Raw genomic sequence first — 23,642 nt, 5'->3', positions numbered from 1 at the left:
TGCCCCATTATCAGAAGAAACTAACTTCTTCCCGCCTCGCTCAGCCCTGAAGACGCCGTTAGGATCGGGAGGAAGAAGTTGACGATGACCAGAGAGAATCCTTTATTTGAATGAAATTTATGCATCATGTGTCAAGTGTATGAATATGCAACAGGCTATTGTTTTTAAGGCTTAATCCTCTGCTAACATGTGTCCTTTTTCAGGCTTATTTTGCCCAGAAAGAGGTACCCGGACTGTCAGTAACCCTTTGTTTTTTATTGTCTCATATTGTCCCAATCCAAATTGTCCAAATTATTATTACTCTAATGATATTGCTTTTTAATAACCATTTTATTATTATTAAACTTTTAAATTTTTAAAAACAAGTGATTGGCTTTTTTCACACTCCTATTTTTCGCTCTGCTTTTTCTCACCCTGGCAGCCGCAAAAACGGGCTGCTTACAGCCTTTCCACCCGCATGCATGCTAAGTTGGGGTGGGAGCGGCAGTCCCCTTTCTCTTTTTTGTTAAAGACTGACGCAGCGCTGCCCTTCCAGACCGCTTTCACTTTCCATTCTTCGGCTGCGCTGAAGTTTCTTTTTCCAGTTGCTCCCTGTTTGGGGACGCCTCCCACTCGCTCCCTACAGCTCTCTCCGTACCGCGGCTGGGGGAGCTCCGCGCACGCAGCCGGGGCCGCGGCACCGGCATCGGCACCGGCATCGGCACCGGCATCGGCACCGGCATCGGTACCGGGATCGGCACCGGCATCGGCATCGGCACCGGCATCCGCACCGGCATCGGCACCGGCATCGGCACCGGCATCGGTACCGGGATCGGCACTGCCGGCGGCGGTGCTTAGGCGGCCTGGCCATGACGGCGGAGGAGAAGCGAAACCTGCAGTGCTACCGGCGCTACATCGAGAGGAGCCTGAACCCCGTGTACATCCTCAGCAACATGACGGCGTGGCTGTCCGACGGTGAGAGCCGGCACACGCTGCCCCCCGCCCCTGCCCTGCCCTGCCCTGCCCTGCCTGCCCCTCACTGCCTGTGCTGGCTTCTCGCTAGAGGTGAAGGAGCGAGTCCGAAAGGAGGAGGAGAAGGGCGTCACGGCGGCCGCCGCGCTGTTCCTGGATGCCGTGCTGCTGCTGGAGGCGGAGGGCTGGCTCCGCGGCTTCCTGGATGCCCTGGTCGCAGCAGGTGGGTGCCACCCGGGCGGGATCTGCCCGCCGCTCCCCGAGCCGGCACGGCCGCCCGCCTTCAGCGGAGCTGGGCAGAGCTTCCCGGCGCTCCCGGGACCCGCAGGGACGCTCCGTCGGCCCTGGGCTCGGCCGCCCGTCCTGCCAGACCGGGTCAGATGCTGTAGGAAAAGGCCAGCTGCCAGAGCCTGGAAGTAGGCCTGTCAGGAAGTGAAGCATCTGGAACAATTCTGAGGATGGAGAAAGCCTCTTTGGCAGGAGACTTTCCTGTCTCAGAGCCTTTAGGGAATAAACAAGACAGCCATTGTTCTTACGGAATACAATGAAAGGAGGCTAAATCCTCTGAAGCAGAAAGGCAGATGGATTGTAGAAGGTGGGTGGGGATTGACTGGTAGCGTGGGGTAACTTCACTCAACGACAAAGTCTTAAACGACCTTTTAAAAATTTTTAAAAATTACTCAATGGCATGGAAAGTCTTTTGTTTAAAGAAGTAAACAACCATTAGTAGTTTATAAGGATGATTGTTCCACAGTAGCTATAACTAATTGACGTGTAAGTTCCTAATCCAATTTCCTTTATGAAATGGAACAGAAGAGATTGTGAAGGTAAAAAATAAGCAGCGTCTGCCAGCTTTCCTCTATACATGGATACTGTTTCATAGATCCTTGTTGATGAATTATTAGGTATGTTGAACCCCACAATTTCATTCCATAAGCTTCTTTTGTTTTCATTTTCTCACCATTAATTATGAATAATTATTTCAGTGAATAAATATTACAAAGTTTCTTATCACTTGGATGTAGCCCACTCATCCCTTAAAGCAAGTACTAGGTCCAGAGCAATCTTTTACCAGTCTGTGATAATCCTGATTTCTGAATTGCAGAGCTATCCACTTTGAACCTGCTAGTAGTGTTCAGTTTGATGTATATCCAGGAAAAAATTAAGACAGTTAGCCCTCTGATTCAAAGTGCTATCCCAAGTCGTTGTTAATTGGACTGGAGATTAGAATTTAGGATTACTCTTTTTTTTTGGCAGATGCAGGGATAAGTAATACTTAGACATTATGGTGGTAAGTACCACACCACTCTCCCACTCTTCTAAAAGGAAATAAGAAGTTAGGCAAATTCCTTCTGTTTCCCCACAAGTTCCTCTGGGACCCTGATGTGCATTTTTCCACTTCAGAAGCCTACACAGCAAGTCACACAGGTCCTTAAAATATGCCTCCCTTGCTAGAAGTGAAGGACAGTTCAGGACAGTATTTTCAGCTCTTTGATGACTGTCTAGACTTCAGGTGTCTGTACTGCTTTCAGTCAAGGACTGGCTTGAATCCAGTACCCTAGGGATTTTTGAAGGAGGGTGGAGCCAAGGACAAGAGTAAAAGATAAGATGCAGGTAAATAAAAGACTACCAGAGCACCTTGTGATTCTGTGTAGTGTCCTTTGCTCTGGGAATCCTCTGGAAGAAAATCATGGAATGCAAGAATTCCAAGGATTGTATTATTGAAAGACAGAAGTGGATGTAGTTGCTTGGAGATGTGATGATATGACCTGTGACATAGTGTGTCTCTTTTTTGTTTCTGCTCTTTTAGGATAGGGTTTTTCATGTTAGACATACAAGTGCTAAAAAGTAAAATAGTCACTTATTAGATAAAAATTGTATGTGGCTCACCTAGATTTTTATCATTTACAGGAAAAAATAATTTTAATTTCTCCAGTGTGGCTGAGAAAATGTTTTTTCAGCTTGTTCCTACCTACTCTAGCTAGAGATCAAATTCACAGTAATGATTTTTCTCTTTTTTCTGAAAGGTTACACTGGACTGGCAGAAGCAATTGAAAACTGGGACTTCAGCAAACTGGAGAAACTGGAGCTGCACAGGCAACTGTTGAAGCGGATAGAAGCAACAATGTTAGAAATTGATCCTGTAGCAATCATGCCATACATAAACACATGCCTGATAGAGAGGGAGTGTGAAGAGATCATGCAGGTATGGTAAAATCCTGGTATTTGCCTAGTTTTGCTTCAGAGAAGTGCTGGCTGCCTCACTTGTGGCATGAGTCAGTGCCTGTGTGGCAGGTGGCTGGGTGAGGAGGATGGCTGGCCACAGGTCTGCCATAATTTTATAACTTTTCCTATTCTGAAGTGGAAAGCCTCAGAGGTTTATGGCAGATAGAGCTTATGAGAGAGACGTCACCAGACAGAAAGTGACAGAATAGCTCTGTGATGTTTCACACCATTTACAAATATTCAAACAAGCAGCCTACCTGTAGGCCAGCTAAGTTTAGTGTGCAACTACACTGGCAGAATTGAAGCTGTAGTGGGTAAATGGCTGAGTTTTATTGTAAAGCTTTGATTCATTGAGAAGGAAGTGCAGTTTTCAACTGAACATCAAACATAACAAATTCACCTACTGAGCAAAGAGCAGAGGGTTTGATTGCTCAGAACCTACAGCAGTTTCTGTTTGTGGTGTGCATAGATCAGTGAATACAGAAGCAAAGCGGCCGGGATAACTAAACTCATTGAATGCCTCTGTCGCTCGGATAAGGAAAATTGGCCCAAAAGTCTTCAGCTGGCATTGGATAATGCAGGATATTACAATGCAAGTGAACTGTGGAATATAAGAGAAGGTAAAATGTGAATTGATTTTATAATGCTGTTTTCCTGTTTTTGTACCAGACAGTAATTTTTTTTTTCTTTTTCAGGAGAATCAGACTTATTTAGAAGGATACCATCAGACTACTTTGTGATCTAAAAAGAAAAACCTTTTAAAATTTATTTTAAATGTCTTCTATATAAAATTAAATACAAATACTGTCCTACAAACAGGCAGAAATTAGTTTTTGACTATTTTTCCTCCCAAATGGTTAGGTACCTTTTTTTTTGCTAAAGAGAATCAGGCAGCACAGGCTCTGAAAGCATAAAAATAGCCAAGTCTTCTTTCTTCTCTTCTTAATTCAACTTTTGCCATCCTTTTGGTTGCTTGAGTTGTAATAGATGCAATATTTTCTGATAAAATATGATTAGTAATGTGATAGTCTAGAGAGTGATACACTTCTATGATTCCCAGAGCAGATCACATACCTTTTTCTATGAGAAATCGATAAGCAGCCCTTCCCAAGTTATGTTCATATTTTGTAAAAGTGCAAAATTGTCTCTCTTAGATTTTGCTTTTGTCATTGAAATTATTTTGTCATTATCAAATTTTGTCATTGAATTTACCTTACCCTCCTTGAAAAATACATGTACAAGTAACATGCCACAGAGGAGAATTTAGAGAATACATTATTTTGCTACTAAAAAAGTGATTTTAGATGAACTGGACTGTATATCTTCATATCTACTTTTGTTGTCTCCCTAGGTGCTTGTTTGAATTTTTTTTTAGTTAGCAACAGGGGTAAGCTGTATTTAAGTGGCTTCTTCAACTATATTTCTTATTTTGATTTTTTTTTTTATTGCTGCAATCAAAGGGTATAATTTCTTATTTGGAGAATTAATTACCATATATGCATAAAGTTGTATACATAATTAATAAATTTATTAAAATATAGGTAAAATAATACATAAGAGTAATACCTATATGTATATAGATATTATTTTGTGTAGCTGGTGGCTATACATATTATATGTTGACAATTCTATTTTTGAAGTTAAAGTTATCACTGTTTTTTGGGGCAGCTTCCTCTAACATCCAACTCAGCAAAGCCAAAGTCAGCCTACTGAAGAAACATTGTCCATATTGGAAACATTTTACTGTTGGCAGTTAAGAAGAGTTATTACCAGAAATTAATTGCAGATACTGTGTGCTTTCTGGAGCTGGATTGATGTGCAGCTCTTTCTCCCACTCCAAGAGTAGTGCTGTGTGATCATATGTTCTTTTTGCAAAGAAACTCTTCATGCAGGGCCCTGGGATGGTTCTTTGAGAAAGTATTAATTATAACACCAAAGACAATTTCTCTTCTGATCTTTGTGTAATATAAAGAATATATTCTTACAATTTTTAGGTCCTTTCAGAAGGTGGGGAGTAAGGGAGATCAGAATCTTGAATTTACAGAGATTCTTTGAATTCCTAAGAATTTTTCATGCTTGTGGTTAATGTCCATGTTGCATAGTGATTTCTTGTCACAAAACACAGAGGATAAACTTTACTCCCAATCTATTGTCTCCTTTGTTTCTTGGAAGTTGTTACGCACACATTGAGCACACGGTTCTTCTAAACTCAAGATTCTCAGTACTGTCCATCTTATTTGAAAAGGAGCTTGTGTTCAGCATCATTTTATGTAGTCTTTTTCTTCCAGCAAGCAACTCCTTCACCTTGTTGTCACAGCAAATGCCTTTTAAAATCGTAAGGATCCATAACATGCTTTTTTTCCATTTATACAGATAATGGCAAAGATGTTGATGGTGAAATGACAGATGTCTCTGAGAATTACTTTGACACCGTGATGACATTTTCTGAAGAAGCAGAATGTGATAATCTGAGCAAAAATCTCTCTTCAGTTTCAGGTAAGTCTTAAGAACTTAGAAATTTGTGGTTGGTATTTTCCATTTCCTTAGATTCCCAAAGGACACAAATGTAGTGTACCACAATGGAAGATACTGAGGAATTAGTGCAAATCTCTGACTTGATTTAGCTGTCTTCTGTTTTAATGTTTAAAGGATCTTTTTCTGGGCATTGCAAATATTAGGGCTTGCCCCTCATTTATCACATTTCTAGTGAAAAGTTGTTCTCTTAGCACATTGCCAAAAAATGTCCCCAAACACCAGCCTGTTGTTTATGCATCTCTTCTTTGAGATAATTAATTCACACATGACCTGATATTAACCACTTTAGAGAACTGAATGTGACTGCAAAGGATCTGTGCCGTGACTGTCATGGCAAATTTTGCTCCACCAGTTATTTCTAATTCCTTTTCCATAAGTCCAAACACTCTGACAAGACCACAGCTTAAGAGAGTAATGATTTCAAAAGTCTGTAGAACAGAAGGCTAAAATAAATCCTGTACATGTATTTGGGGAAAAAAAAAAACTCCTTGTGTTTTCATTCTGAGTTGAAAAAAGACCAGTTGAAGTGAGCATTGTCAGCCAAGACCTTAAATGCGTTCATTTTATGAATCACAGTTGAGGGGTAGCAAATGTGTGCCATTAAACTCACACAAAATTCTTGTTTGGTGCCTCTGTCCTATTAAAAGGCTTGTCTGTCCGGGAATGTTCTGTGTGGACTGCAAGGACTCTTCTACCTTTATCATGCAACTATATGGGGCACAGCATATTTTTTGCATTTTTATTGCAATGCTCTTCACAAAAACATTGTTTTATCCTAGAAAGCATCTGTGAGTCTTCATCTGTTTATGAACCAATGAAGGCTCGAAGCTACCAGATTGAGCTTGCACAGCCTGCTATTGATGGGAAAAACACATTGATTTGTGCCCCCACAGGTAAGGAGACAGGCACCGCAAAAATTCTCTTGCATATGGTGCGTATGGCTATGAAGGATAGGGAATGGTGAAGGTTGAATCAGACTTCTTCAGCCATTTATTTCAAAGCTTTCTTGCTTGCAGTAGATCCAGATCTACCCTGCAGTTAATGACCATGGGCAGCACAGAGGCTGGCAGGAGAGACGTGTCTGTTGGCGTGTCAGTGCTTGTATTCAGCACATTCAGCATTCATTTCCATGTTCTGACTTCTGCTTTCTCACTCCTCAGAGTGGATTTTTCAGTTTAAGCCAGTCGCTAATTCTGATATTTAAGAAATTTGTCTTGCAAGTTGAAGGAAAAATAGGATGAGTTAGCTTGAGGCTCCCCTCTCTTCTCTACTGCAATGCCTACAACATCCAGGCAACTTAATTTTCCCCTGAGCCCTGGAGGCAAGTGGGATAACAGAGGCAGGGACAGAGAATAGCTGTGGCACAGCAAGCCTGAGGGCCAAAGGAAAACAAGTGGGAGAGGAGCAAGGCTGCATGGGGAAAGAAGGAAGCTGAACGGGCCTGGTGTCTATACATAGTCTGATTTGATGTGAGAGCACATGCTAAGAGTGAAAAAACAGAGTCAGTGATTTCAAAGAATTCAAATACAACTGCAAATGGATTTTAATCCCCAGTGACTGCTTAATGGCCTTTACTGAGACTGTGAGAGAGAAAGGGATGATTCCCCACCTAAGTAAAAAACATACTTGTGTTCAAATCTTTTCCAAACGTGTTCAAGTCTGGAAGAGTAACGACCCCATTGGCAGCTCCCCTTTGTTACAAGGCATTCAGATGAGACAAGCTGCTGCTTACAAATGCACCTTTTCATACTAGTCCTTTACCATTCACGTTTTTTGCTTGAAGGATCTGGAAAAACTTTTGTGGCACTTCTGATTTGTGAACATCATTTGCAAAACGTTCCCTCAGGACGAAGGGCAAAAGTTGTCTTCCTTGCAACCAAAGTGCCAGTGTATGAGCAGCAGAAAAATGTATTCAGGCAGCATTTTGAAAGAAGTGGGTAAGTGTCATTCTCCCTGCTGGCTTCCTCCACAGAAAGTAAACTGCCCTATAGGACAGCTGTGGCTAGGGCAAGATGTAATGTGTTTACTGGTGAACAAGAATGTTTGGCAGTATCATCTTGCCATGGTAGACTTTGTTTTGAGAGTCTGAAATCTAGTTCTGGAGAGTTCAAGCACTTGGTGCACATCTGTGGAAATGATGAAAGTATTTCTGTACTGAAAGAGAGAGGTGTGTTTTCTCTTGAGACTTCTTTCACACCTGCTTCCAAAGCTGAGGTAGTTCCTGCAGTAGCAGTGGGATTCCTCTTGCCATTCTCAGAGTTTCTCTTTTCTTAATGAAGGACCCAAACTTATTTTTTTCAGCTTCTAGTCAGATAATGATAGTCCACCTCTCAGATGGGACTGTGAATTACTTAGAGGGGCATTAACAACCTATATATTTGGATTTTGAGGGAACTGGTTACTCAACATCCATGTACGTACCCTTGTAGCTATGGGAAAAGGAGGCTGCTAGGCAGAAACAGTCCCTTGATGCCAGACATATTCACAAAGGGGATGTTACACGTGAACTGACAAATACAGCTTAAATGTACAAGTTAAACACTCCTCAAATATGTTATATTTTTGTTAATGATAGTTGAAAATCCAGTTATTTACCCTCAACTCTTTTTTCTGTTCTCAGCTTCTGTGGTCAAACTGCCAGCTCCAACTCTTCGACATTTGAAACTTAGTAACTGCCTTTCAAGCTCACTGAAAAACCCAGTTTTCTAGCTTTCCATGACCTGCAAGATATCCTTTCTCATACCCTGTTTTTTGCATCTTCTTTCCAGATATTCTGTTCAAGGAATTTGTGGTGAAACAGTTGCAAATATCTCTGTAGAAAATGTTATACAGGACAGTGACATCATTGTGCTAACACCCCAGATTCTTGTGAATAGCATGGAGAAAGGGATCCTTAGCTCCCTCTCCGTCTTCACTCTGATGATATTTGATGAGTGCCACAACACTACAGGCAACCATCCCTACAATGTGTTGATGACCCGATACCTGGATCAAAAATTTGACTCCTCTGCAAACCAGCTGCCTCAGGTAAGGCCCAGCCTGTCAGTGGTGGAAATGTTAGAGGAAAGTGTTTTTCAATGTAGTCAGCAAAGTCCTGCCTTTTGTGCTGATCCAGTTCGAACTCCCATTTAACAACAGCTGAAAATGGAAATGGTAGCATCTGAAACATTTTTTCATTCTTGGACACTTCCACTTTTTTCCTGTGTTACGTCTTCCCTGCAGCTGCCAAGGAAGACTGATCAAGCATAACAAAGACTGGAGTACTTGAGAGCAAATGGAAGAGCTGAACTGGGAAGAAAGCATGTAATTTAGTAACCTCCTTGTTACCTCTCTGTTGCTGTTTTCTGTCCAGTAAAATGGGGCCACGCCTCTGCTGGCATGAGGTTTTCATCCAGCTGAGAAGACATCTCTGAATGAATCAAAGGATGGGCCTGGGTGTGGGTTTGCTCTTCCTCTGTATGATAAGCACTGAGAGATACAGCTCCTTATGGATTTAAGTGGCTGGATAGTTTATTTTAAGTTTAAATCCTCTAGATTGAGTGCCGTGGAGTAGGCATGAGTACATACAGGATTTGGTTCTTAAGTTTTTGTGCCTGCTTCTTCTACACTTCTCTTGCCTGTTTTGTTTCCATGTTTTTGAAGATGGTGGCAATTTGGTGACTGGTAACGATGTCTCCTGGTTTTGTTCCGTTTGTGAAAAAGGACCAACCACTGCTATTCATGTGTGTGCTTAGATTGTAGGTTTAACTGCTTCTGTTGGAGTTGGTAATGCCAAGAGCACTAATGAAACTGTAGAGCACATCTGTACCCTCTGCTCCTACCTTGACATACAGGCCATATCCACTGTCAGAGAGAACAAACAAGATCTGCAGAGGTTTGGAAACAAGCCAGAAACACGTAAGCAGTCTTCCTTTTTATTTTCCTGTGAGTTGCAAAGCACCATGATTATGGCAGCTACTAAATTCCCCTTTTTTTAGATTAAGATAAAAGCTTAAAACCAAGCTGCAGCTTTGCTTCCTGCTAGCTTAAAAGAAGTTTAGGCTTGAAATCTCTTGTCCTGCAGTAAGGCAGTGCCCTCTTGGGCATATTTTCTCTGCTCTTGATGCACCATCTCTAGTTTTAGTTCAGTTCTGCCAATGAGGACTGGGGCTGCTTATTTCTGTGCACCTGCAGTGCTCATTAGCAGTAAACTTGATTGTGATTGCATGAAGCACCATGTGTAGCAATCATCTAGACAAGAATTTGTTCTGTGCTTCCCAAGGAAATATTTTACTTAGCACACTGACTAATATTTCTCTTCTCTAGATATCAGATGGGTTAAAATGCGAGCTCAGAATCACTTTGCAGACATTATCTCAGGTCTGATGTCTGAGACAGAGGTGTTGATGAGGAAGATTTACTCAGTGGGTAAGATGCTGTAATATGCCTGTATTGCAGTTCAGTATTTGATTAAATCAGTGTAAATCATTATAGCTGCTAGATCGGACACTATTTTTTCACTTTCTTTCTCCTTCATTTTTAGTTGCATTTAACCAATATTTCCTAAATAACAGATTACAGATAAGAGAATCAACTATTTTCCTGTTATACCTGATTAGTTTGACAATCATAAATATTTTTACTTGAATTTCAGTCTGTCACATGCAACTAAAAACAGTGTGTTTTTGACACTGTCAAATCCTTCTGAGTTTAAAGACTCTGAAACAAAAGGGCTTGCATTCAAAATGCAGTGGGCTGGATTTCATTGATGAGTGATACCTGTATGTTCTTATTTAAACATTTCTCTAAATCTTTTGCACCCAATCTGTCTCTGTTAGGAAAAATAAGAAACGTCACATCTGAATGTTGTAATTTTTCCCTTACAGCAAAAGTTAATTTTCACATTTGCTGCTCTTACACTTGTGTTTTCTCTGGTCTCCAGGCTGCACTCAGAGTTATTTCTAGGGTTTCCCTGCCCACCTTTTCTGGTCAGCATTCTGTCCCCTTTATGCTTCTGGGTACTCCTACTTCCACTTTTTACCAGGTCTTAATTGTTTTCCTTTGAAAAGTCTTTGAGGTAATGTTTCAGAATAGGATCTGTGCAACATAAACATCACTGGAAAGAGGATGTGGCTGTCCAAGAAAGGAAACAATTGTCAGTAGGGTTCCAGCTTCAGGAGCTGCTCTGGTGGGAAGGTTTGCAGAGAGGAGATGCATGATTTTGAAAAGAAAATGGGTCTCGTGATCATGAGATTAATTCTATAACCCTTCAAAAATAAATTGATCTTTTCTGCTTTTGCAGAGTTCCTAAGTGATGTCCAGTAAGTGGCCTTAATAAAAAAGTTGGAGAGCAGAAGGGGGTACAGAGCAGAAACCCATGAATGGATATGCTCAGGATCAGCCTTGGTCTCTCCAGCTCTGGATTAAGGGATTTGTCTGTGTTTAAACTGGTTTTTGCACCCTGACTGCAGTGCCTTAAACCTGTTTACCTCAGTTCTAGATTTACCCCCTGCCCTCCACTTCCCAAATATTTGAGAGCGAACTATATTCTGGGGCAGGAAGGAGAATTAAAACCCCCATACAACTAAAACAAACCTCAACAAAACAACCCAAAACCCAATAAGCCTGATCAAAGAACAAAGAGATTTTCAAAATGAATGTTACATTAAGCAAACACTTCTGAAGCTTATTTTGCATCACAATTCCTCTTGCATGAATAGCAGTGGTTTCCCTTCTGTGGACCCTGTGGTTACAGTAGCCCGTGAAGCACCCAGGCAGAGCGTGTATGCAGCAAAGAGGTACTGCCTAGTTCTGCCTCAAGGACAGCCCCTTGGACAATATGCTTCTGGACTATCTCATGAAGTAATATAAACTATTGAATAGCTGGTAATTCAAGGAGCAATGTACATGCAGTTTTTTGAATACCATAGGCTTCTTACAGGATAATTTTATTACTAAGTCCCTTCAGATGTGTGTATGTGTACACAGATCCTCAGCTGAATTGTACTGGGTTAATTTTAGGCTAACATCTGGGTATACAGTGAAACACAGGGAGTGAAGAAGATTGAGTAAGACTCTTCACAGGTGGTTCCCATAGGTGGGGCACAAACAATGGGCACCAACAGAAATACTTAAACAACAGGAAGAACTTTTTTGCTACAAGGTGGTTAAACACTAGAACAGGATGCCCAAAGAAGTTGTAGACTCTCTATCCTTGGAAGTATTCAAAGCCCATTTGAACTGAGTGACGTGCTACAGGTGATCTGTTCCTAGCAGAGGCTTGAACTAAAGATCTCCACAGATGCCTTCCAGCCTCAGTGGTTCTGTGATTGTATCATAAAACTGTTCTTTTGAATAGGTTTTTTAGAGCCAATGTTAGTGGGAAATGCTAGCTAATGCTTTTTATTTGTTAATCGAGAGGAACAATTTTTTTTCTCTCCTTTAATAGATACCATCTCCCAAGTCAACAAGAGTTACTTTGGAACACAGAGATATGAACATTGGATAGTTTCCACTCAGAAGAAATGCAGACTATTGCAACTGGAAGATAAGGAGAGGGAGAGCAGTATTTGTAGAGACCTTTTCATTTGTACTGAACACTTGCGGGTAAGTGTGTATCCTCTTTCCTTCCATACAGAGTCGAATCATTCTGTTCCTTCTGGTAAAGGTATGTTCACCTAGAAGCAAATTCTGAACCAATTGTCCTATTTAGAATCGTAGAATATATGCAGAGTTGGAAGGGACCCCTAAGGATCATTGAGTCCAGCTCCTGTCCCTGCAGAGGATATCCTCACTATGACCCCAAGAGCATTGTCCAAGCACTTCTTGAACTCTGTCAGGCTGGGGCTGTGACCACTTCCCTGGAGAGTCTGTTCCAATGCCCAGCCACCCTCTGGGTGAAATCCTGATATCGAACCTAAACCTCCCCTGACTCAGCTTCAGGCTGTTTCCATGAGTCCTGTCACTGGTCATGACAGTGAAGAGACCTGTAATTGCTTCTCCACTAAGTGAGGCTGTTGAAAGCTGCAGCAAGCTGACACAGCCTAAAGCATAAGGCATGTAAGAGTTGTCTCTGTGATACTCACTGTGGACAGATTAATGCAGAGGAGACTTTGCAGTGCTTGTGTTGTCATGGAAATGGAAGAACACCACAAGTTTGCAGCACTTAATCTACCTAAATGAAATTTGTGTTCATCCCACCCTGTGGAAAATGAGGCTTAAATGCTTGTGTCTCTTTCCAAGCAGAAATTCAATGATGCTCTCATTATCAGTGAAGATGCCCGCATCGAAGATGCTTTAGCCTACCTAAATGATTTTTTCACAAATGTAAAAAACGGACCATATACAGAGTTAGAGAAGCAGCTGACGGAGAAATTTCAAGGTATTTCCCACAGTACCTGTGACAGTTGCAGGGGGGATGAGAGCTTATGGTAGGATGGTCCAGATGTTTTCTATAGAGTTAGTGCAGTTGTTTTTTCAGAAACTGCACTTTCCAGAAGATGTGATGACTGCACGGGTGCAAGTACAGTGTTAGGGCAGGTGGAGGGGGACTAAATTTCTGGGATTGTAAGCTTCTAGTGCAGAAGCTGATAAAATAGTAATAATTGTAGCTGGGTGCTGTAGTAAGTTCTTACATGCCTGTCTTGGAGATAAGGCAACAGTGCCCTTATGGCTGTGCCCCACCAGTAGGGGGATGGTCTACAGTCAGGGTGCTGGTAGCATGATATAAGTCAACATACACTGTCCAGTGCACTGCTTAGCCTCCTGGCAGTCTCAGTCTTCCGGGGAGAAGCAGGTGGCCCTTGTACCTTTCTCATTGAAAGTCAGAGGTTGTCACTGTACTCTGACCTGATTTAGTTAGCAGTGGGCTATAGTCCAGCCTGTGGTCTGGTGTGTTGCAGTGTTGACTGGAATTTTAAATCACTGGTCTGTCTTTCCTCGAGTTTCAGTTTTTTTTCTTGGAAGAATTAGCACAAGAGCTGAGTTTGTTTTGTTGCTGTCTTTTGACACACAGTATATCACAGAAGTGCTCATGTCAGTTTGCTACAAAATGTGAGATATTCATAATTTGGTTTTTTTTCTGGGGATTTTGTTATGTTTAACCAACAGATTTCCCTGCTTGCATCTGAAAGAACAGAATAGAAAATAAAAAAGGAAGCTAAAGAGAATGTGTGTGCTGTTTGAAATTAGGTTTGTGTGGGAATTCTGCTTTCTGAATTAAAAAAGGTAGATTTTTCAAGTAACCTTTTTTTCTTTCAGAGAAAGAACTAGAGCTGACTGCCCTTTCAAAAGACGAGTCAAATGAGAATCCAAAGTTGGAAGAGCTTGCTTGCATCCTGGATGAAGCATACCACTATAACCCACAGACTCGCACTATTCTCTTTGCCAAGACAAGAGCCTTAGTAGCTGTATGACATTTGTTTTTAAAACTCCTAAAATGGGAAATGGGAAAATAAAATGAGTCATCATATTACCCTTCCCATTTTGATCTGAAATAGAAAAATGTGCAGATGTGTTTTAAGGGTTTTGGCTTTAAGGTAGTGGTGTTATGAATCAGCAGCTCTACTCCATTACTGACTGCACATCAGGAGGTATTTATACATTTCTCAAAGGGTTCCTACAGACCTAAAGAAGGTCTGTCACCCAGCACCTGTTTTTGATCAATGAAAAGGAAAAACTTTGTGCAGCAGTTTTTCTCTGGACTATTGTTATCACTGGTCTATTTCATACTTGCCTATGATCAAGAATCTAGGCTGATGATGCTTTTTTTCCCTTACAGTACCTTGCTCCCAGAAAAAGTTCATGCTTGATGTTGATGTGCTGCTAATCATTAGCACGAGTAGATTAAAACATTTAACACAAATATCAGCTCCATCTACTGTAAACAGATTTATCAGCTTAGTGTCCCAGCCCCCCTTTTTATCCTTTTCATTCAGACATGCTGGATGAATTGCAGACGAGAAAAAAATGAAAAGCAGGCTAAAGTCCAAACTAACAACACCAAGCTCTGCTGGAAGCTTTCCATTTTAGATTTAAAAGCCTACAGTAGCTTGGCTGAATTTTGTTCTTCTGTATGAGCAGTTTGAACATGCTACTGTCACTGTATAGTGGAAGCCCAGTTTGTAAATAGCAACTACTTTCCTTTGATGCCAGAGGTGTAGCATTCCTGGCAAACCTGTTAGTTTGTAAGAGAAAAATGCAAAATTTTTAGCAGTGAAAGGCTGCTTGCTCTCTAGCCAGCCTTTAAGTTGCTGCCTATCACAAACTAGCATTTCATCTGCACAGGGAATCTAACTTCCTGATTTGCTCTCTAGGCTTTGAAGAAGTGGATAGAAGGAAACCCTCTTCTTAGCCACATAAAGCCGGATGTGTTGATGGGTAAGGGAAGAAGAGATCAGAAAACAGGTATGCAGATTTGCACTAAGATATGCTAAACCAGTGGTGGCTATGCTGCTAAAACTCTTCTGCTTTTCCTGTGTTCATCTTCTGTGCCCTTAAACAGAGGAAGGTCATGCAGTTTGCACTTGCATTCTTCCATATCGGGAAGACCTTGAATGGATCCTAAGGAGATGCTTGCATTTTCTGTCCAGAACTCTTGGTTAAAGCAGCAGTAACAGTGTCAACAATACTTTTCTGCAGGATTCTTCTGCTGGTTCACTGTCATAGCTTCTTGTGATTAATTATCATATTATCTGTGTTACTTTTATAGATCCCTCTCTTATTTTGTGTTTGATAGCAAAAAGACATTTTAAGATAGAAGGGATGCAACAGCTGAGATTAATTACCTATGGCTTAAGTTCAGAGTTAGGTTGGGTTTTAACTAAATAAGCTGCATGGGTATCTCCAATAAAGATGATCTGGGTGTTGTGTCTAAAATGGTGTTTCCCAGGTTGATAATTCGTGTGACACATCAACAGGAATCCCTGGTCAGTGGGTATAATATACACCAGCTGCATATCAAACTTGAAGTAGTTTTCCAGATCAAAAGAATGTACTAATTTCTAATCACTTAAGTAAAAGCAAATGTGGGTATCTTGCTCAAGGAGCTCTTCAATGTTTTTTTGCTGACACAGTTTCTTGGTACTGTAGGTATGACCCTGCCAATGCAGAAGGGTGTACTGGATGCATTCAGAAATGACAAAGACATCAGACTGCTAATTGCTACATCTGTTGCTGACGAAGGCATTGATATTACTGAGTGTAACCTTGTGGTGCTCTATGAATACTTCGGTAATGTCACCAAAATGATCCAAGTTAGAGGTATGGAATTTCAGAGCTATTACTGTAGAAACCTGTTTTGGCCTAGAAATGGACAATAAATGCTACTAAATGGCACATTGGAAATACTGTAGTAATATGTGCATGCCTTGCTGTTATTTTTCTGTGCCTTAAGAGCAAAGTCAGGTGAATGCTGGGACATGATAAATTTGTTCACAGAGCCAAGTCCTTGATGTTGTCTGACTGACAACCAGCAAATTAGCCATGCTGCACAAGGTTATTGAGCTGTTGAGGACTGATACCTCAAGCTGACAATTACATATAAGCAGAAGTATGGCTAGAAGGACTGTTGTCAGAAATATTACAAATCATTCTGTGACAATTTACAAAGGACTGATGCAATGGAATTTCTTGTATTGCCTTGGCTTCTGAAGGCCTTCCCCAGCCTGGTTTATTACCAGCCCAGCTACTCCCAGGTGTATGAGGTCTTCGCCTGTGCAGATCTCTAATATTTAGGACCAAAAGAAAGACACCCTGTGTCTGTCTTCCCTGCTTGTCCAGAGAAGTCTGTCATGACTTTGGCCTGAAATTTGGTGATTTTACAGTATGGCCAGTAGAGGGGAATGAAGAGCCACACTAAATACTGATTTCTGCTTCCTAAATGGCATAAAACTGCCTACTCTTTTAAGGGTGCATCTGCAATATTTTTTCCTATTTCCCAAGCAGTTAACATCATAATTTAATGTGAAGTGATTTCCATTGTACTTACTCTGTATTCTACTTTCAGGATTTGTGTGCTGTGACCTTCTTATTTGTGTTTTGTAATGAAATAATTGGCTCAGAAGGTGCTTGCTGATGTTGTCTGCGTTCCTGTCAGCACAATATTTCCAGTTCCTTAGGTTTTTGTGATCTATGGGGTTTTTGGGTCTTTTTAGACACCAAGTATCAGGGCTGAAAACTAATAAGAAAGACTGAGATGAACTTTTCTCCTTTACTTTTTTTTTTTTTTTTTTTTTTTTACATGACAAGAAGACAGCAAAACACTACACAAAAATTGTATTTCAAAGCAAGACTGAACTCAGTGCAGGGAGGCCACAGAAACAGGCAATAAAGTACTGGCTAGGGTGTACCCATGAGGATACCTGGAAGGGTCTTGTTCTGGTTTGTTATTGAAGAATCCTCTTCAGAATTGTCTGAATATGAAATTCGCAGCCATCCAGAAGGCCCTTAATAGTATTATGGCAGACCTCTCCCTTCTGCCCATGTTGTTAAGAGTTACTAAAGAGCATAAATGTGTTGCTATGTAGGTCGTGGAAGGGCAAGAGACAGCAAGTGCATCCTTGTGACAAGCAAAACAGAAGTGGTTGAGAATGAAAAACTAAACAGTTACAAGGAAGAAATGATGAATGCAGCTATTGAAAAGCTACAGAACTGGGATGAAACAACATTTGCAAGAAAGGTTTGTGATTTGTGCAGTTTTCATACTCAAATTTTAAAGGCATAATCTGTATCAACCTTCACCTACTAAGGCTCTATGTAGGGCCAAGTGATAACCTGTGGGAAGTGTTCATTGTACTTGATTTCTGACAAAGGCTAGGTCAGCAGAGAAGGGATACTGTGTACTGCCAGTTTGTAAACATCAACTGTACAGTAATTGCAAAAAACATAAGAGTGTAAGGTAGAATTTATGACCTGTTGCTTATGTAAGAGTTTGAGGCCATCTTGGGCACAGTGCACAATGATATTGTGATGGTTTGCAGCTGAAAATCAGGAGGGCCAAAGCCCAACTGGATATTCATACGGAGCGCCACCAAGAGCTAAGGAGAAATCCCCATTCTTTATTGGATATGTGGGGAAACATAGTGACAAAGATGAAGAGAAGAGACTGAGGCACTTGATGCCTTGTTTGCCTCTTTAAGACTGGTTGTTCTCAGGATATCCAGCCCCTTAGCTGGAAGACAGAGATAGGCAGCAGGATGAAGGCCCCTTAATCCAAGGGGAACTGATTAGTGACTTGCTACACCAATGTGATACACACATGTTTAGCGGGGCAGACGGGATCCACCCAAGGGCAGTGAGAGAGCTAGTAGAAGAGCTCATCAATCCACTTCCCAGCACTTTCCAGTCCTGGATAATCAGGGAGATCCCAGGTGACTGGAGGTTGGTCAGTGTGACCACCCATTTGCAAGAAGGATCAGGAGGATCCAGGGAACTACAGCCCCATCAGCCCGACCTCAGTGCCAGGGAACATTACAGAGTAGATCACCTTGAGTGTTATTACCCATCATGTACAGGACAATCAGAGATCAGGCCCACCTGGAACGGGTTTATGAAAGGCAGGTCCTGCTTGAGCAGCTTGATTTTCTTCTGGGACATTGTGACCTGCTTAGTGGATGTGGGGAAGGCTGTGTTTGGTGTCTGTCTGAACTTCAGTAAGGACCTTGATACCATTTCCCACAGCATTTTCCCAGAGAGACTGGCTGTTCATGGCTTGGATGGATGCATTCTTTGCTGTGTAAAAAAATGGCTGGGCCCAGAGAGTGGGAGTGACTAGAGTTAAATACGGCTAGTGGCTGGTATCAGTGGTGTTCCCCAGGCCTCAGGGAAGCCTGGAAAAAGCCAGTGGCAGGCACGATTAACAAAAAAGCTTTGTACACAGTTATCCCATACCCCCTTGGACTCACAGATCATCCTGCGTTTCCAGACAAGCTTTTAGAGATTGAGCTGTGCAACAAAGGGCGCCCAAGGCCCCCTAGTCTTTGTGACATTTCTTGTCCTACCTCCAAGGCTTGGTGCAGTTGCTCTCATTTCTTCTTGGAGGATTCCATTTCTGCATTGGGTTCTCAACTACAGGCTGTGCCTTGTTGCTTCTTTCTCTGCCTGCAGTTTCTGTGGTCTTTGTAGCTTTCTTTCCAAACCATGAGATTCCCAGAGCAGCAGCGTTAATTATGGTGTAGGTCTCATGTGACTTAAGGGTTCACACTGACATACCAGCCTTAAGACCAGAGGGGCTGTTGGGGGCTAGAGAGGAGGAAGGAAGAAACAGCATAAATGCTGTTCATCACATAGTCACTACATTCTAAGTTGACTAATGTACCATTTTTTCTTGGTATGAGTTGCCAGAATAAAGTGTGTTTTGTTTTGTGTGCTTTAAGTAATAGGTTCCTAGATATTACATGCTCAAAGTCATGTTTAGGCTGATATTGAGACTTCATTTCATAATGATCTTGATTTTTATTTCTTTATTAAAGATACGTGGCCTGCAAATGAAGGAAAAGATGCTACGAGATTCCAGGAAGAATGAAACAAAACATGAAATAGTAGAAGGGAAAAAAAAACTTTTGTGTGGAAAATGCAAAACCTATGTCTGCAGTACAGATGACATCAGAATTATAAAGGTATGTTTCTGTACAGGAACCTATATCCATGACCACCAAGGGAAGTCAGCATTATTGAACTAACTGCATTGTTTATCAGCATGGAAGTGGGCTATTTTGTGCAAACTGGATGAGAACAGAAATCCTAATCCTAAGAGTAAATCAGTAAACCACAGGAACAGTTGTGACTACTTCTGCAGTATGATATATTATATGGGAGATATATGATATTATATATGATATGATATGACTATGATATGATATGACATTGTCCAAGGAGTGGAAATATGGGATATGGTAGGAATCGATTCAGTTTTCCTGAAGCCCTTCTGACAAATTTTGTTGAAAATCCCCTGATCTTCAAATACATAACCTTCTAGAGTTACTGCTGGATATTTACTTTCCTGATTAGCATCAGATGGAAGTCTGTCTGCTGCTGAGATATTTCTCCCACAATTTCTGTTGACTGAAAATTATCTACACAAAGTACTGGGATTGGCTTACAAACTCCTTGTCTTATGGGTCACTTTGAGTTTTGAAAAGGAAGGTAAACCATGGTTTCACAAGAAGAGCCCTACAGTTCTACAGTATTGTTTTCCATTCTGTAGGTGTAGTTCACATTGCTTCTATGTATATCCTAGGGCCATTATGATTGTACTCTTTCTGAACATGAATATTTTATTTGTAGACAAAAGAAGGCAATACTCTTTACACATGGAAAGTGATGATCATGGAAGAGAAGCTTTCTGAGCACTTTGAGCCTTTATAGTTCCGGTTTTTTGTTCTTTTGAAGCTGCTTCTATTTGTGCTGCTCTGAAAAGTGCAGTTGCAATGTGATGAGGGGCCTCAGGCGACAGCTGAGCATTACTGTGTCTGCCTTCAGGCCCTTGCCAAATTTTTGTTTGTTTTTACCAGCTGTTTTTGGAATGTAGATGGTGCTCACTATAGCTGAGCTCTGCAAGGAGTTGGGAATAGCTCAGCTTTGTGAACACTTGGTTACATTTCTTTGACAAAAAACAAAGGCTATCTAAAGCACCTTTGACTTTTACTCTATTTTGTGCTCCTGGCTTATCACCTATACCTGTACAAATAGAGCCAAGAGTTCAGAAAACTCTTCAGTAAGTGGTTTTGCTTAGTACTCTGCAAATAGCACGTCAGTTTTTAAATAATTCCCTACAAACTGCATTTCCAGAGGCTCTATCATTTTCAGACTTAAGCTCAGATTGTAAATATGCTTTCAAATTAGGCTGTTAATTTCTTTAACAGTTTATTACATATGTTATAAACAATGTTTATGTATATATGTTATAAACAATAACTTTAGCTCCTTCTTTTTAGGATTATTTTTTCTACCACTTCAAAGTAATTGCATGACCCCTCATGAGAAACAGGAGTCTCCCAGACTTGCTCATTGTCTGAATTACTCTCTTAGTTTCATGGACATGGCTCAAATACTGCAAACACCATTTTTAAAAAGCTTACTAAGTTCAAACATGTGTAAGCTGGTGACTGGGGATACACAGTAAATTTTTTTGGTTTTGATAAGCCCAGGCCTCGGTCCTTCTAGTACCTGGTATTCCATGAACAGGGGAAAAAAAAAGAGCAATGAGCCAAAGAGGCTGGTAGGTGAGCCTCCTGGATGACAGCAAGTGCCTTAACAGGGAGAACATTTATTTGAGAAGAGAAGGGGAATGACAAGAGAAAAATGAGGAATGTTGTTTCTAACATTAAGTGTTTCTGGCATGTGTTTCAGGATGCTCATCACATTGTCTTAGGTGATGCGTTCAGGGAGCGTTATACAACAAAGCCCCACAAGAAACGGATTCAGTTTGATGGTTTTGAGAAAAAAAGCAAGATGCATTGCCGAAATACTGAGTGCCAGCATGACTGGGGGATCATAGTGAAGTACAAGGTATTTGATGATCTACCAGTGATCAAAATCAGAAGCTTTGTACTAGAGGATGTTGAAACTGGGACACAAATGGATTTTCAGAAATGGAAAAGTATTAATTTGTCTTTGAAGAATTTTGATGAAGAAACATCCAGCTGAACTCAACATTTTAATGGATATATTGTTCTAAGGCAGTAGCAGCAATGATCAATTTTCTATAAAAACTTTTGTTGTTTATGCTAGGCCCCTCACCTGCATCTGGCTAGATGACAGAAGGCTGGTAAAGCCACTAAAACCAATATTTGCTATATAATGAAATATTTCACCAGAAGTTTCACTAGAAGGACAAATATATGCCTAGGATTCTAGATACAAGTCATTATGGCTATGAGTAACCTGGTCTGAAAAAAATAAGATCAAGTTGAATGACTAACTAAACATCCAGCTTTAGGTAACAGGCTACATCTCCAAGAATCAAGGTGCAAATCAGCAACTTCTTTAGTAACGCATGCACGTGTAGCACATCCTTGCAAACAACATGGCTTACCAGCACTTCAGGCAGTACTCTAGCTACTTTTGAAACTTTTCAGAAAGTTACTTTTAATGTTCTAGACGTTGATATATAAAACTGAAAGAAAAATGTCCAGTAACTTTTCTGTAAGGAAGATACTACATCTCTTAAATCTATTTTTAATAGGAAATGCTTCTGCAACAGCAGGAAATGCAGTAGGGCAGAGCCCTCTTGGGGATTTATCCCCGTGATTAAAATGGTAGCACTTTTTTGTATCACTGCACGTTGATCAAGTTGCTGTTGCTCAAGTTGCAGAATGGGCACCCTCCTGCACTGCTGAACTGAACATGTCCTAACAGGGACAACGTGCCCTGGATCTTGGGAGGAGGTTCAGTTTTGTTGGGGATTAGCACTTACCTGGATGCCCTGTTTCATGGATTACCATCTAAAATCTCTCAAGACACTGGAAATACTGTAAGCTTCATGTCACAGCTGATCTAGCATTCTTACAAAATCCAGGCATTAGTTTGTTCAAATCTGTTCTCTTTACCCAGATCCCACATTTCTCTGGGAAATCCAGAAATTCCTAGCGTTATGAAATGTTTTACTTGAACACTTAAAAGTACCTGCTGATTCCACACATTTTCAATAAGCTTAGTATTCAGTATTTTAAATTCACTTTGTGTATTTGCAATGGGGTAAGGTATGTATGTATGTGCAAGAATTATGCTACAAAACACTGGAACTGATTAAAAAAAAAACCCAAAACCAAAACACAACCCTCCCACCCCAAACCTAATTTAAGAGTTAAAAAAAAAAGAACCTAAATTTGTGAGTTCAAAAATAAATTTAAACTGCCTAAATCCTACTCAGTGAGGCTTGTGGTGTTCTTGTAAAGTGTTGTGTGGCATTAAAAGCAAAAGAACTTTGTAAGCACTGCTTCATGTTCCACCTCAATCCATGGCTTTTACTGTGAAAGTTGTATGCACTGTACAGGAAGGCTGAATCTCAGTCCTACAGTAACTTCCTCTGTACTTAGTTTTTACCTAAAAGGAAACACAGAACAATGAATTAAGATGATTTATGTTTAGATAATGCCTCCCCTCCAAAAATACTAGGAACAAAATGCTTTTGAAAAAGGCTAATTTAGCACTGTCAGATTAAAAGTACATGGAAAAATCACAGTTCTTAAGTATCAAATTGCTCTGTGAAAGGGCCATCTGCTTTGGACTCTTGGCATAAAAAAAATAATCAGTCCAAAATTCCAGTTTATAGTAGTAACTCCTGGGTAGTTGAACTTGAAAGTTTTTAATATTTTCCTATTCTTTAAAAACAAGGGTTTCAGACTAAAACTTTGCAATTCAGCCTAAATGAGTACTAAAGGTTGATGGGAATAACACAATAAGAATTCAGCTTGATACAAGAAGCCTTTCCTTCAGTACACTCCTTCACTGAAGATGGAAGGGTGGGGAAGAACACCAGCACTCTATTTGGCCTTTGAGAATATCTGATTTAAAAAAAAAAAAAAAAAAAAAAAAACCAAACTGAAGCTGAAATTGCATATTTCTTACTAAGATTACTACCATATTAACTATGTTCACAGAATCATAGAACAGCTATGGTTGGGAGGGACCTCTAAAGGTCATCTTGTGACCCAAGGGATTGCCCAGGACAATGTCCAGATGTCCCAACAGCATCTGAACATCTCCAAGGATGGAGACACCACAACCTCTCCTGGCAATCTCCTCCCACTGGCGCTTGGTCTCTCAGAGTGAAGAAGTGTTTCCTGTTGTTCACAGGGAACATGCTGTGTTTCACACTGTTTGTGCCCACTGCTTCTTGCTCTGTCATTTACCATCACTGAAAAGAGCCTGGCTGCATATTCTTTTGTGCCCTCTATTCAGATGTTTGTACACAGACAGCAGAGATATCCCTGAGCCTTCCCATCACTGGA

At 40.9% G+C, this 23,642-nt stretch overlaps 1 protein-coding gene across 1 annotated transcript; it reads left to right on the top strand.

Moving 5' to 3' along the window:
- Positions 1 to 398: 398 nt before the first annotated feature.
- On the top strand, positions 399 to 22,730 carry DDX58 (DExD/H-box helicase 58). Its single transcript, XM_041486418.1, has 18 exons — positions 399 to 954; positions 1,043 to 1,174; positions 2,979 to 3,157; positions 3,647 to 3,797; positions 5,551 to 5,673; positions 6,492 to 6,605; positions 7,496 to 7,649; positions 8,481 to 8,739; positions 9,447 to 9,609; positions 10,018 to 10,119; positions 12,140 to 12,297; positions 12,937 to 13,072; positions 13,951 to 14,099; positions 15,006 to 15,096; positions 15,781 to 15,951; positions 17,217 to 17,368; positions 19,161 to 19,307; positions 21,040 to 22,730. The coding sequence occupies exons 1-18, from the start codon at positions 849 to 851 to the stop codon at positions 21,334 to 21,336; spliced, it is 2,784 nt and encodes a 927-aa protein (XP_041342352.1). The 5' UTR covers positions 399 to 848; the 3' UTR covers positions 21,337 to 22,730.
- Positions 22,731 to 23,642: the final 912 nt, after the last annotated feature.

The sequence above is a fragment of the Pyrgilauda ruficollis genome, unplaced genomic scaffold (genome assembly GCF_017590135.1).
Source record: "Pyrgilauda ruficollis isolate IOZ18807 unplaced genomic scaffold, ASM1759013v1 scaffold76, whole genome shotgun sequence".
NCBI classification, from domain to species: Eukaryota; Metazoa; Chordata; class Aves; order Passeriformes; family Passeridae; genus Pyrgilauda; species Pyrgilauda ruficollis.
Note: the sequence above shows the minus strand (reverse complement) of the source record. Positions and strands in the feature narration are given on the sequence as shown.